This window comes from Sceloporus undulatus, unplaced genomic scaffold (assembly GCF_019175285.1).
Source record: "Sceloporus undulatus isolate JIND9_A2432 ecotype Alabama unplaced genomic scaffold, SceUnd_v1.1 scaffold_19, whole genome shotgun sequence".
NCBI lineage: Eukaryota > Metazoa > Chordata > Lepidosauria > Squamata > Phrynosomatidae > Sceloporus > Sceloporus undulatus.
In genome coordinates this window covers 2,315,780-2,329,549 of record NW_024802941.1, presented here as the reverse complement: position 1 = coordinate 2,329,549, position 13,770 = coordinate 2,315,780, and the positions used below count along the sequence as shown (strand labels likewise).

Sequence of the window (13,770 nt, the reverse complement as noted above, 5' to 3'; positions counted from 1 at the left end):
TCCATGAACTTACCAGTTGTGGTATACACTGTATATTTTACTGATGCAATCAATTCTTCATTTTCTACGGTATCACACTCGAATGCAACAGGGTGAGTGTCTCTGTGTACCTCCAGAATAGCTGAATCATTAGGAAGAATGAGTGATTGCTATCAATTCAGAGGTGACAAAAAAAGACAAAATTGGATTATCTCATGAGGAAAGTATACCAAAATCTTGTGATAACTCTGGTAGGTAGGAGCTCTTTCTCTCTCAGTATCCTTTTCTTCCTCAAGAGTCCCTGATATTTTAAATTGTGAATCTTTTGAAATTACCAGCTGTCTAATTTGTCCTTTATATCCTGGCCTGTAGTATAGGTGTGTGCCCCATATCTGAAGGTAGCACCATCACACCATGACATCCCCTCAATTCCAGGCAACATATCAGTCAGTTTTTGGCCTTTTTCTTTTAGCCTGGGGCAAGTTAGGATGTGCTGTTTAAAAAAAAATCAAGATTTGGGGGTTATCGAGGCACATGGGGGGTGGGCTGCAAAACTGGGGCTCCGGTATGCATGCAACTTTCACTTTCTTCACTCTTGCATTAGGGAACAGTAACTGCAGGGTGAACCATAAAACCTTCATGATTCCCTTGTTCAGAATATGCTTTCAGTGAATTTAAAAGAAAGCAAACTTACAAAATTATTATTTTAAAGTTAATTTGCAAAAGTAGAAATGAAGTGATAAGTTGACATAGGAATTAGTGAGAAAATAGTCACTATTTTATAGTTTAAAAAACAACTAATAATGGAGCACACTTGATAGTCAAGAGGGAAACCACTCTCCTATCTCAAAAAAGAAAGAGTTCTTAAAATGCCTAAACTATTTATTACACCCATCATGTTTTGGAATATAAAATTAAGCCCCCAGGGGATTTTCTTCTCTGCTGTGACTCACCCAGAAGAATTTTTTATTCCACAAAACATTGGGTGTAGTGAAGAAACAAAGCACTCTGCTTCTCAATGTATTGCCCACCATCACTCCTACTTTTTTAGTTTGTCATTCCTTCTCTTTCCATGCTCACCTTCAGAAATATGCTGGGAGTAGCTAAACCTAGAATAAGATGAAAGGAGGGAGAGTTCTTTTTGCCTAAAGCAGGGAGAAAGAAGTTTGGTAAAAGATGGGGCTGGATGTGGAACCATCTGCTATACTGGGAGACAGCTGAAAGTGAATGTGTGTGTGTGTTTTATAAGTAAGATCAATGAAGAAAGAATGATTTATTTGATTCTTACACCTTTTTATTTTATTTCTATACCCACAATTATTTTTGTTTTTCAGGTAGCTGCTTCTTCTCTAATTTAGACTCTAAGCTCTTTGGGGAGATGAATGAATTCTAGGAATTTTGCAAATTTTTGCAAAAAGTCAAAGAGATTAAGAAAGCTACAAATTGTGGGAAACTAGATATTTATGTGGATTCATTATAAGTATCACAAATTCATATGAGGATAATAATTTTATTAGATCAACCAAAGGGACACAAAACGTGTGTATACTTTTAAGATCTATTAATTTAAAAATATGCTATCTGAGTTCAGATCAGAAGATATTGAGATCTTGAACATATCTTTGTGCATTCTGTCAATCTAATATAGATTTTTAGAATTTTTCTTAGGGTCAGCACAAGTTTTAAGGTCTACTTTTTATATAATACATTATTTAGTGTAAAATACTGCACAAAATTGAACAAAATGATTCACCTGGTCTGGAATCAACATTTTCCAAACATACTGAAATCGATTTTCTGGAGGTACAAAAATACAAGGTATCTTCACACTAGCAAGGCTTTCAGAAATTGGCTTGCCCCCTGCAGAAGACAGGTTTAACAGTCATTTTGTGGCTGTCCCAAAACAACAACTATTATTGAATTGATATTATTGTTATTTATAATAACAGGGAGTATTCTAATAACAGCCTAAGACTGTAGAAATTATCATTTAAATTGGAAGGATTATTAATTGCATGCTACTGTACCAACAGTTAAAACTGCTTGAAAGTACCTATAAACTTAAATAGTATAGGAGCATGCCACTTTTAACATATCTCAGCATCAACACATGCCAATCTGGAAAATAGTCATAAATTCTTAGTAGCTTACCTACCGAAGCTAACTATAAAGCACTTTGTTATAATCAGATCATTACTTACATCCACAATCTGCTGGTCCTCTGCACTCTTCTACACGAACAATACACTTTGTTTCACCTCCAGGGCATCCATTGGTTAATATAACTTCTCGAATGCCAATACCTTGGACCAAAGTAGAAAAAGTAAAATTATATCTGTATATATTTATGTTTCCAACCCCTTCTTTACTTCCTTTCTCTTTATGAAGGATGTTTCTTTAGTTCACCTCCTAAAATCGGAAGAGAATGGTTTTGTTAAAGACCTTCAGCACAGCAATTTTCTTCTTACACCTAAAATTTGTAGATATTACCCATTTTGCCTGTGACTACTACCTAGATGATAGTTTTCCGACAGTGTAAAAACATAATTTAAAAAGCACTATGCTTTTAGTATAAGGCACATCTTTTAGTAGAATGTAATATGCACTTTCATTTTATGCACTGCTAAAAACAAACAAGTTAATTAAAATTTAAATATCAACGCTAGCTTGCCGCCTTTGTGAACCTGGCCTTTCAAAGCCTCCACCATCTGGTGCCTGGTACATTTTTGCTCTGATGAGCTCATGCCGAACAGGTGCTGAGCATTCTTAACTCTTATTGGTATCAATGGGAAAAATACAGTGCTATTGAACACCTTACAGATCTGGAGAGTTTCAGAATGTGAATATACACTCTTACAGCTTACAAAAATGTTCAGATGTCACATTGGCCTCACCTTGTAATCAACCTTTATAAAAGAAACAGAATTGTATACAGTGAGCCCTTGGTATCCGCTGGAGTTTGGTTCCAGGAACCTCCATGGATACCATAATTTGTGGATGCTCAAGTCCCGTTAAATACAATGACACCAGAGTTTATCACACGAAAAAGATCAAGAGGTTATCCCAAAAATATCCTGAAAAAAATGCGTAATTATGCGGTACAATTTCAGACAACATCGTACAAACACCGCAATTAAACCAAACATAAAGTAGGGTTAATCCATATTTTTTAAACTTCGGAACTTTAGCAAAAATGCATTTTTGAATTCGTTATATTTGCAAAATTGGGATGGTATGATAGCCAAATTCACATTATCTTCATGATAGCCCTCATTTTCCTGGTTTTCCCAGTTTTCCCATGGTTCTATGGGGTGGGATTGCTGGTGGTGATGCCTTGAAGAAAGAGCTGCTGCCTCCCCCACCCTGAGATCGCATCCGGTTTTGATATATGGTTACAGTGCGCCCATGGTTTACGTGGGAGCGCCATATGCAGCTTTCAGCATACGCTGAAAGCCGCACTGGAAGAGCCCGGCGCATGCCCTGGAAGAACTAATGGGGTGCGTGCCGCCATGTCCCACAGACGCAAGCCCCATTACTTCCTATGGAGCTTTAGCATACGCTGATTTCCCCCTACGCAGAGGGATCCAAAACAGTTCCCCACATAAGGGGAGGGCCTATTGTATTTTGCTTTTTGAAAGGGAGGTTAGGCACAGCATTCCACATTCCTCAGGGAGATAGCATTCAGTGGGACTTGATGCTGGCTGGCAGAATGTGTGGCAACATATTTTGGTTTCTGAAACCATATAATTACTGGAACAGCGCTATATGTATACATTTAGTATTTTTCCGTGTGTGCGGGTGTGTGTGTCTATGTATACACACATACACACACACGCACAATCTGTCATGTGTGTGCATGTGTAATAGGAAGATAGATAAAGGCACCTTTGTACAGCGGGCCCTTGCCTTACGCAGGGGATCTGTTCTGTTCCAGACCCCCCCCCCCCGCGTAAGGTGAATTCCGCCTATGCTCAAGCCCCATTCATTTGAATGGGGCTCATGTGCGGCGGCGCGGGAGCGTGCGGGGCACCACGGGCACGTGCCCCATTCATTTGAATGGGACGCGCCACCCCTTGCGCCCCGCGCGCTCCCTGACGCTTGAGCGTGTATGCTCAAGTCCGCATAAAGGGCGCCCGCATATAACGTGGGCGCACTGTATTTGTATAAAGGTGGATAGATAAAGGAGATAGATAAAGGCACCTTTATATGTCTCCAGCCAACTCACATTCCTGGCATAGATTGCCTTGTTGGGATGGGAGGAGGACCCCATAATGATCTCTAGGTGCCTGCTCCTTCTCAAAAGCCCCAAGAGGCACTGGACCTCAGGGGCAGTCCAAAGCTCCCACGTCCTAGCTGTCACAAAGGAGGAAGAAGCTCTGAGGCGACATGATTTCCGGCTAGGTGACTTCTCCCCCTCCATTTGTGGACATGTGCAGTACGTCCAAGTGGCCTTTATTTCTACTTTATCTCCACTGTAAACATTGCTGAATATGAAATGCAACTTTGGGTTTTCCCCCTATTTTCACGTTATTATGCGCGGAATGCAAATGTGTGTGATCCTCATTTGCGAAATTGCATGTCATTTCCCCTTTATGTGCAGGATGGCTTAACTTTGCTTTAATGTCTCTTTAATACTAAAATTAGACCCAGTGTGATAAACTCCATAGTAAAATGCTGTCCCTTATATAAAGTGGCAAAATCAAGGCTTGCTTATTGGAATTTAGATATTATTTGAATATTTTCAAGCCACAGTTGCTTGAATCCATGGATCAAAAATCTGTGGATATGGAGGGCTGACTATACAGAAACTTACCACTGTGATATGTAACCTGAAAGCAACTTATCATGCTTCTCCTCTATTTTGCACTGATTTCTGGTAGTGAGTACAACTGCATAGATTTTTAATTCAGTAAGATGTATATATACACACATATATATATATATACACTAATAGTCCTGCCAACTATGATGACACAAAATGAGTCATCATACCAGAATATGATCCAATAATATCTCAACAGAATTTACAGAAAATGTAAGAAATACATTTGTGTTATTAAACATAATTGACCAGGAACCAGAAGAACTATGGCCAGAAGCCAGGGACATAATCAAGGAAGACTGCAGGAAAACACTAATCAATGGTCAGAAAGAAAGTGAAGGAAAAGAAAGACAAGAAGCAAAAGTAAAGGGAGAGAGGAATAAAATCAGAACTATGAACACAACTGTTCCACAACCAGTACACAAGAATAAGGAGAACTGCTATAATAATCAATGCAGAGAAATAGAAGACAATAACAAAAAGGATGAACAAGAGATCTCATTCACAAGTTCTGGGAACTCTAAGGGAAGTTCATACCAAGAGTGGGGATGATCTATGATCAGAAGAACATACTATATGATCAAAAAGACACAAAAAGACATTAGAAGCAATACACAGAAGAGCTATATAAAAGAGATGCTGAAATGAAATGAGGAACCATATGAAGAGAAGCCCAAATCCTATAAAGCAAGGTAGAAGCTGCAGTAAGAGAAACTGGGAAGAATAAATCATCAGGAACACATGATATCCCACTTGAACTGCTACTATCCACAAAGAATGGAGAATGCAGTCAAGATATCCTGAGAAAATTAGGAAAGGGAAGAGCAGCTATGAAAGAACTAGACAAGATCTTGCAGCAAAGACATACAATTGAACACTATAGTTAAAATCACCCAAGCCATGGTATTCCCCATCACCATGTATGTATGTGAGAACTGGATAGCGAAGAAAGCAGACAGGAAGAAAATACTAATTTGAGATGTGGTGCTGGAGAAGAGTGCTGATGATTCCATGGATAGCCAAAAAAATAAACAAATGGGTCCTTAAACAGATCAAGTCTGAAATTTCCTTGGAAGCTAAAATGATGAAACTGAGGCTGTTGTACTTTGGCCACATCATAAGAAGGCACAAATCACTAGAAAATATAATAATGCTAGGAAAGATTGAGGGTAGTAGAAAGAGGGGAAGACCACTTGTCAGCCGGCTGATCTCAATCAAGATGATCATGGGGCTGAATCTGTAGGAAGACAGGGGGCCTTGGAGATGTCTCATCTACAGGGTTCCCATAATTTAGGGTTGACTCAAGGGCATTTAACAACAACAAAATCCCATTGATCTGGACAGGGATGGTGTGCTTTGGTTCATCATGATTCTCTATGAGGTATTTGATCTAAAATGTTCTTTCCCTGATAATTTTATGTGATCTTATCTACTGTGTGTTTGTGTGTTTGTTTTACAAACACCCTAAAATCAGAGCTCACGAAAAGTGCTTTTATGGACTGCACCTATCTGAGGCTCCCAGCCAAAACAGTCAGTGGCCATGTTGGCTAGGAAGCTGTAGCCCCTAAAAGTAACTTTTCTGAGCTCTAGTTAGAAGAAACACTTAGAAGCTCTTAAGTGAAAACTGCATGCATCTCCATTTACAGCAGGGGCGGGGAGCCTACAACCCTCCATGTTCTGATGAACTACTATTTCCATCATGCCTCACCACCAGCCAAGCTGAAGGTGGTTTTAAGTAGGTTCATGAGGGCTTGGTTGTAGCTTCTCCCTTTATGGTGATGCTACATGTACAGTCCACCTTCCTCATATGTGGCGGATCCGTTCCGGACCACCCCCACCCCCGCGTATGGGGAAAAGAGTGTATGCTTAAGTCCCATAGAAAATAATGGGGTGCATGTTTGCAATGTGGCACGGGGAAAGCAGCACAGGTGCACACCCCATTACTTCTGCCGGGGCTTGCCTTCCACATAAGCTCAAAGTTGCAGAAGGCAAGCCCACCTACGAGGCGGGCCAAATGTATATCACCATGTACATAAGGGGATTCTTTAAACATGGATTCAACCACTCATGGCTTGAATATGAATGAATACACACACACACACACACACACACACTCATATTCATATTCATATTCATATTCATTCATTCCCAAAAAGCAAACCTTGATTTTGCCATTTTATATAAGGGGCATCATTTTACTATGCCCCTGTATTTAATGGGACTTGAGTATCCATAGATTTTGGAGAGCCTGGAACCAAATTTCAGCAGATACCAAGGGCCCACTGTATATATCTAGGTACAGTATGATTCTTTTCAGGGCAGTGTTCTCACTCTGAGATCTCTAAGGTCCAAAGGTCCCCTCACTCAGAGTCCTGGGGAAGGGCAGCCAGGTCCCAGGACCAGGGCCTGAGATCTGCGAACCCTATGTGCAGATTGTGTTTTTGTTGGTTTTTTTTTTTTTTTTTTTTTGGCAAAATCCCACTTAATCTCAGAGACACTTCCCTCCTGCTAAGTGTGGAGAGGATTATACTCAAAGAAAACAGAGATTCCTACATGCAATTCAAATTAGATATAGAATTCCAAGTCTCAGACATCAACATTTCACTTAGGAACTTCATGTTGTTTTCAAACACACATTAAACACAAGGGCTGTGTTTCTTTGCTTTCCTCTTTTCCTTCTGCCAAACACTTTGTTCTCAGCTCTCTCAAATGGCATAGGATGCGAGGGAGGAGAGAATAGTATGTTTAGTCCCAGTAAATACTGACTAGATTGTCATCCATTATAGAAATATTTTGTTTACTGTATAATACAGGAATAGAGAGGGTTTAAAAAAAAACCTTCTGTGACCTAGAGATAAACAAGAAGAAAGTCTATTTGAATATTGAATTAATCCCTTTGCATATGACAAAAATACCTTGAGGTAAGGTATTATGCATCTTTAAATGCTTATAATGTATCCTGATGGATTTTGTAATATTTCTTAGGTGACATTTTAACTCATGAAACATCACCTCAAATGACAGAGGGAAGGAGCAACACATAGTAGAACTGTCACAAAACAAGCCTCTTGCTACACAGCTATGAATGCCTCATTTCAACGATGGAAAAACCTGAGCTGTATGTGACAATGAACTGACATTTTTGTTATAGACATTTCTCTTTGTTTGGTAGGTCTGCGGGATTTAAACACACACACATATACACACGATGCAGAAACACTAAGATTATAAACAAGAAGGGGAAGAACAGATTGAGAGTTACAGGGATATGACAAAACACTCTAATAATAATAATAATAATAATAATAGAGTTTATTTATATCTTCCCGCCTCTCCAATTTGATCGAGGTGGGATCACAGTAGAGTTTAAAAAATACAATTAAAACATTACAATATTATCACCACACGTTAAAACCACAGTTAAAAACATAAAATCAGCAATGATTGGGGTCAGATGCTCTCATTCCATACACAAACAGTCTGTAATTCATAGAAGGTCAGGTGGGTATGCACGTTGAAAAAGCTCTGTCTTAACCTCCTTCCTGAAAGTTTCCAGGGATGTAACAAGGCGGATCTCCTCTGGGAGTCCATTCCAAAGTCGGGAGACAGCTATACTAAATGCTTTTTGGGAAGTAGAAGCATATTTAGATGCTGGTACCTCTAACAATTTCTTCCCATTTGTTCTAAGAGTGCGGGGCGGATTGTATAGGGAGATGCGTTCCCGTAAGTAACTCGGGCCCAAGCCATGTAAGGCTATAAAGGTAATAACAATCACCTTGTATTGTGCCCGGAAGGTAATTGGAAGCCAGGACTGAGCGGGTAGAAGATGATACTGTCTTTCTAACTGGGCCACCACTGCAAATGACTTTTACCCCAACTCCTATCTCTGGCTTGCACTTAAATCTGGTCCATAAGTGCTATTTGTGATTTCTACCCTCAGGATTCTCCCACCCAAAGAAAGAGAGAGATCAACTACTACCACAGTCATCCCTAAATTCAAGGGACAGGGCACATTGTTGGTATTTAACTGGGAGAGAGGAAAGTTGGGGCATTGTTTTAAAAAACGGCTTTGAAGTGAGAGGTATCTATCAAAATCACCCTGAAGAAGAGATATGACTGCAGAAAGAGGCATTTATCAGTTTTGGAGAAACCCTCTGGTAGGATACATGGCATAGCCCGGAACATTTAGATTTTTTGGACTGTTGTCCAAAAAAACATTCTGGTTATATTAGTGAGCCCATCGGTTACAGTTAGCCTATAGCCGGAACATCCTCCCTTTCACTTTGGATTGTAAAATGACTCTACAACAAGGGAAGAAACAGCCTGAATTGTGATGAATGTTAAATGTGGGAACATAGTGTCAGATTCAAGGAACTGTGTAAATGTCTTCAGGTTTGCTTGCATGACCAAGAAGTGAATCCATGAGCGAAATGTATTCAACATGAGCAAATAGTCACTGGTTATACAGTGCCTTACATAGTCACCTCTCATCCCCCTTTTTCCATGTTTTGTTGTGTTACACTTGGGACTGAAATGGATTTAACTGGATTTGTTAGCACTTGATGTGCACAAGATAATCAACCCTGAGAAACTGAAGGATATTTTTACTGTGACACAAAAGTTGAGTAAACAAAAGCACTGGCACCTACTGACTGCTTAAGGATTCACACTCACATACAGTGCTGTGACACATTAAAAAAAAGCTCAGTTGTAAACCAAACAATTGAATGTAATCCACCTGTATTCAGTTCCCATGCCTAAAGTTTTCTCTTTCTCAAATACCCCAGAGGTTGCTGGGGGGGAGGGGGGAAGAGTGTGTACACACACACACACACACACACACACACACACACACACACACAGGGCCGGCTCATCCATATAGGCGAACTAGGCAGCCGCCTAGGGCAGCAAAATTTAGGGGCAGCGCAGCGACTTTTTTTGTATAATTTTTTGCATAATTAAACAATATTAAAATGAAAATTCATTACAGCAAGTGTCGTAAAAGCAAGCTACCATATGACGGTTTCTTTGTACAATGGCTAAAACATAAATGTGCACCTTCCTGTGTCCATGGTACAGTTTTTAATTGGATTTTTTACTAATTCTCAATACTACGACGAGAGATTGGAACCTAGGTTTTATGTCATGTTTAGCTTTAACAAACGAAACAGCGGAAATCAAGGAGTGAAAATAATTATGAAGGGTGACAGGGGGTGCCAAAATATTTCTCACCTAGGGTGGCCAAATACCTAGTGTGTGTGTGTGTGCGTGTATATATATCTAAAAGATCCACAATGAGATGAGAGAATCCGTCCATTTGACAACTATCACCCAGATGCTCTACAAAGCTAGGCTTTATGGAAAAGTGGTCAGAAGAAAGCCATTGCTGAAACAAAGCCATATCAGAGTATACAAAAGGCATGTGGGAGACACAGCAAATGTGTGAAAACGTTTTACAGTCTGGTAAATCCAAAACTGAATTTTTAGGGATTGCCAGAAAGCACAGTGTGTGGCACAAAGCCAACAGTGTTCATCTCCCCGAGAACACCATCCCCATATTGAAGCATGGGCGTAGTACTATTATGTTGTGGGGATGCTTTTCTTTGGCAGGGACTAGGAAACTGTTCAGGATTCAAATCGAGATGAATGGGACAAATTTACAAGGCAATTGGAGGAGAAAACCTGTTTCAGATCTGAAACTATGGCAAGACATTGTTCAGCAAGACAGTGGCCATAAACACAAAACCACAATAATGCTGGAGTGATTTAAAAACAAAATAATCAATGTCTTAGAATGGCCCAGTCAAAGCCTAGATCTCAAATCATTTGTGAATCTGTGGCAAGACTTGAACATGGCTGTTGAGCAATGGTCCCCATCCAACCTGACATATAGAGTTGAAGCAACTATGCCAAGAACTGGCAAAAACAGCAGGATCCAGATGTGCAAATCTGATAAGAGACTTACACAAGAAGACTTATGGCTATAATTGCTGCCAAAGGTGCTTCTACCAAGTATTGATTCTGGGGGTTGAAGACTTCTGCAACTAACAAGTGCAAATTTGCTTTTATAATTTAACTTTTGTGCCACAATAAAAATATTTTGTACCTTTACAGAGCTGGATATATTGTATATGTGATAACAATATCAGTTAAATCAGTTTGAATTCCAGATTGTAACATAACAAAATGTGGAAAAATCAAAGGGGATGAATACTTCTACAAGCATCCAGAAGATTCAGTGTATCACACAGAAAAATTTGTTTTAGAAATACAAAATCTCATTGTTTGTATGAACTACATGTGAAACGAATCTATTGTTAGAAATACAGCAACTATGCTGATCTATTTCTTCTGCATTAACATGAGCATTTTCTATGAGCCAATGGTCACTCTGCTGTTGAACACTTTCAAACTCCTTTCTGAGATCTCAACTATCCTTAGCACAGCTAATAAATTGTATGAATTGTTGAATACAGAACAGGCTATTGCAAAGAAGCAATTTGTTTTAATAGAGCTGGCAATATTGTATGTGGGAAGACATCTGTGAGATGCATCAAAAGGTCTTTCAGTTTCTGAACGTCTCACAGATGTTCACAAATAGAGAAAATTGTTACTTTGGTTGAAGGCAGCTTACGAGCCAATAAATGAAAGGAACTGGCTTTTTAAAAAGAGCTTGTAGGCTGTGAAATTAACAACAGATCTGACCTAAATTTGTAATGACAATCAACTGGATTGTTTTTGTTAATTATAGTTATCAACAATCTGAAATCAATGAGAGGTGAATGAGGGTATACAAATTACAAAGACTAAACAAAGAGTTAGCATATTGTTTCCTTTAAAAATCTTTTAATACACCAACTTACATTTATTTTTCTACTTTCTTACTTACCACATGTAACTGTGCATTCTCCAAATTCTACTTCCTTGGGTTGTGTCAGATTTCCATCTAAAGAAGATTCAGGGTTATCAACAGCTGATTACAAAGCTTTTTCTCATAACTGTTACTTCAATTAATTATAAAAACACATTTTTCTTAATTTGTTTCCAGTGCCTTTCCTCCGAAATATGAAACATACTCTGTGGGATAATCTAAAAAATAAAAAACACTGAGTTTTTCATGAGTAATCTGTTTACTAAACCAAAATCCATCGTTGATTATTTAAATTTTAAAGTGATTTTTGAGAAAAAAGAAAGACTTTGGTACATAATACCTATTGTTTTAGTATACTCCATTAGATACTTTCAAAAGTTTTGTTTTAAAAAATTGTGCTGTTTTTATTCCACACAACTATATATGTTACTTTTCAAGTAATTAAGCATATTGCAATAGATAGGTAAAGCAATTTAATTTTCTTCATGTTTGCCTAATGCAAACATTCCTGCCCCATAACGCACTTTAATGTCATTAAAATAACAGTTCAACAAAACTTTTAAATATCTGTACTAATGTTTCAGTTTAAGTGCCTGGAAGACCACACTGTGAACATCTTAACACAGATCATTTCTACAGTATGTAGCTGTGCTATCATATTGTGTGTTACTGTACTTTCTTTGTTTTCCATTATGAAAGACAGTTAAGCAAAAAGAAAAAGAAAAGAAATTGCTATGCAAAATGCTGTACCCAGTTATATATCAAAGGAAGATGAAATATAGTATAGTTTTGCAGTTTAACAGTCTGTACAAAAGGTCTCTAAATCATTAGTTTCCCTACATGTTAAAAATGAAGATTTTTTCCAAATCTCTCTCCTTCACTCCAAAAATTACTTTTTATGCTTCAGCCACTGTGCTGAGTGTAATACAAAACAGTAAAAGAATTGTAGGAGGTTTGAATCTATTTATTTAAACTTTTTAAATGAAAAGACAGCAGAAATGACTTCTGTTACTTGTAATTTTCAATGTCATTTTCAGTCGCTGCATTTGTATGAAAATGTTGATACTTTTACATTCAAAGGATTTCAGTATGAAGTCTTCAGAATCATTGCTGTTTCAAATCCCCTTTCTATACACTGCTTTTAACATTCCTGGCAGCCCTTAAAGTCCTTTTTTTGCCAGGTTTTAAACATCTTGCTGGACAGAACAGAAAGCTGGGAGCTAACCGGATCAGCAAAACTGGAGCAAACAGAAAGACTTCTTTCCTGAGAAGTAGCCCCCCCCCCCAACTCCTGATGTGCACTACAGTCTTATGCTTTTCAACTCAGAAGGGAGCCTCACTGAACTCAGTGGGCTTTACTTCCAAGTAACTACATGTAAGATTGCAGTCTTCAATGATGTTGCTTCAGAGCTAGCAGAACTATGAAGCATTATGGAGGAATTACAGTGTCCTTTTCCAAGCTGTGGTCTTTTGAGACACAGAATAATACGTACAACAAGCATAATTTGTTAGGTGCACTTGAACTGAATAATTCAATGAGAGAGATTAAACATATCAATGGGGGATTGAGGTTTTGCTTCAAATTAGCAATACTGAGGTTCTGGAACGGGTTGTTTATTCTCGCTGTCTTGAGTTTCTTGAAGCCAACTTCATTCTCGATCCCTTTCAGTCTGGTTTCCGCCCAAGGCACTCTACAGAGACAGCTCTCACTAAGATCTCAAATGACCTTTTACGGGCCAAGGCTAATGGCCTTTACTCTGTTCTCATCCTTCTTGATTTTTCTGCAGCCTTTGACACCGTTGATCACTATCATCTAGTTGATATACTTTCTGACCTTGGGTTCTCAGACTCTGTTCTTGACTGGTTTAGATCTTATTTGTCAGACAGATCTTTTGCAATGGTCACAGGTGGTCAGACTTCGTCCTCTGTTCCCTTATCTGCTGGAGTTCCCCAGGATTCTGTTCTGGGTCCCCTTCTGTTTTCTCTCTACACACTGTCCTTAGGTAAATTCATTAGCTCTTTTGGTTTTTCCTACCATCTGTATGCCGATGACACCCAGTTGTATCTTTCCACCCCTGACCTTTCTCCAAGGCTTGAA

General features: G+C 38.8%; 1 protein-coding gene across 1 annotated transcript in view; it reads right to left on the bottom strand.

Annotated features, from left to right (window-relative positions):
• The window catches only part of LOC121917482 (sperm acrosome membrane-associated protein 1-like), a 29,176-nt gene extending 16,813 nt beyond the window's left edge, over positions 1-12,363 (bottom strand). Inside the window, exons 1-5 of the mRNA XM_042443496.1 lie at positions 12,348-12,363; positions 11,691-11,774; positions 2,181-2,282; positions 1,733-1,839; positions 14-149 (exon numbers count right to left, since the gene is read on the bottom strand). Coding sequence (XP_042299430.1) covers positions 14-149; positions 1,733-1,839; positions 2,181-2,282; positions 11,691-11,774; positions 12,348-12,363 — 445 coding nt within the window. The remainder of the gene's footprint in view (positions 1-13; positions 150-1,732; positions 1,840-2,180; positions 2,283-11,690; positions 11,775-12,347) is intronic.
• Between the last annotated feature and the right edge of the window lie 1,407 nt (positions 12,364-13,770).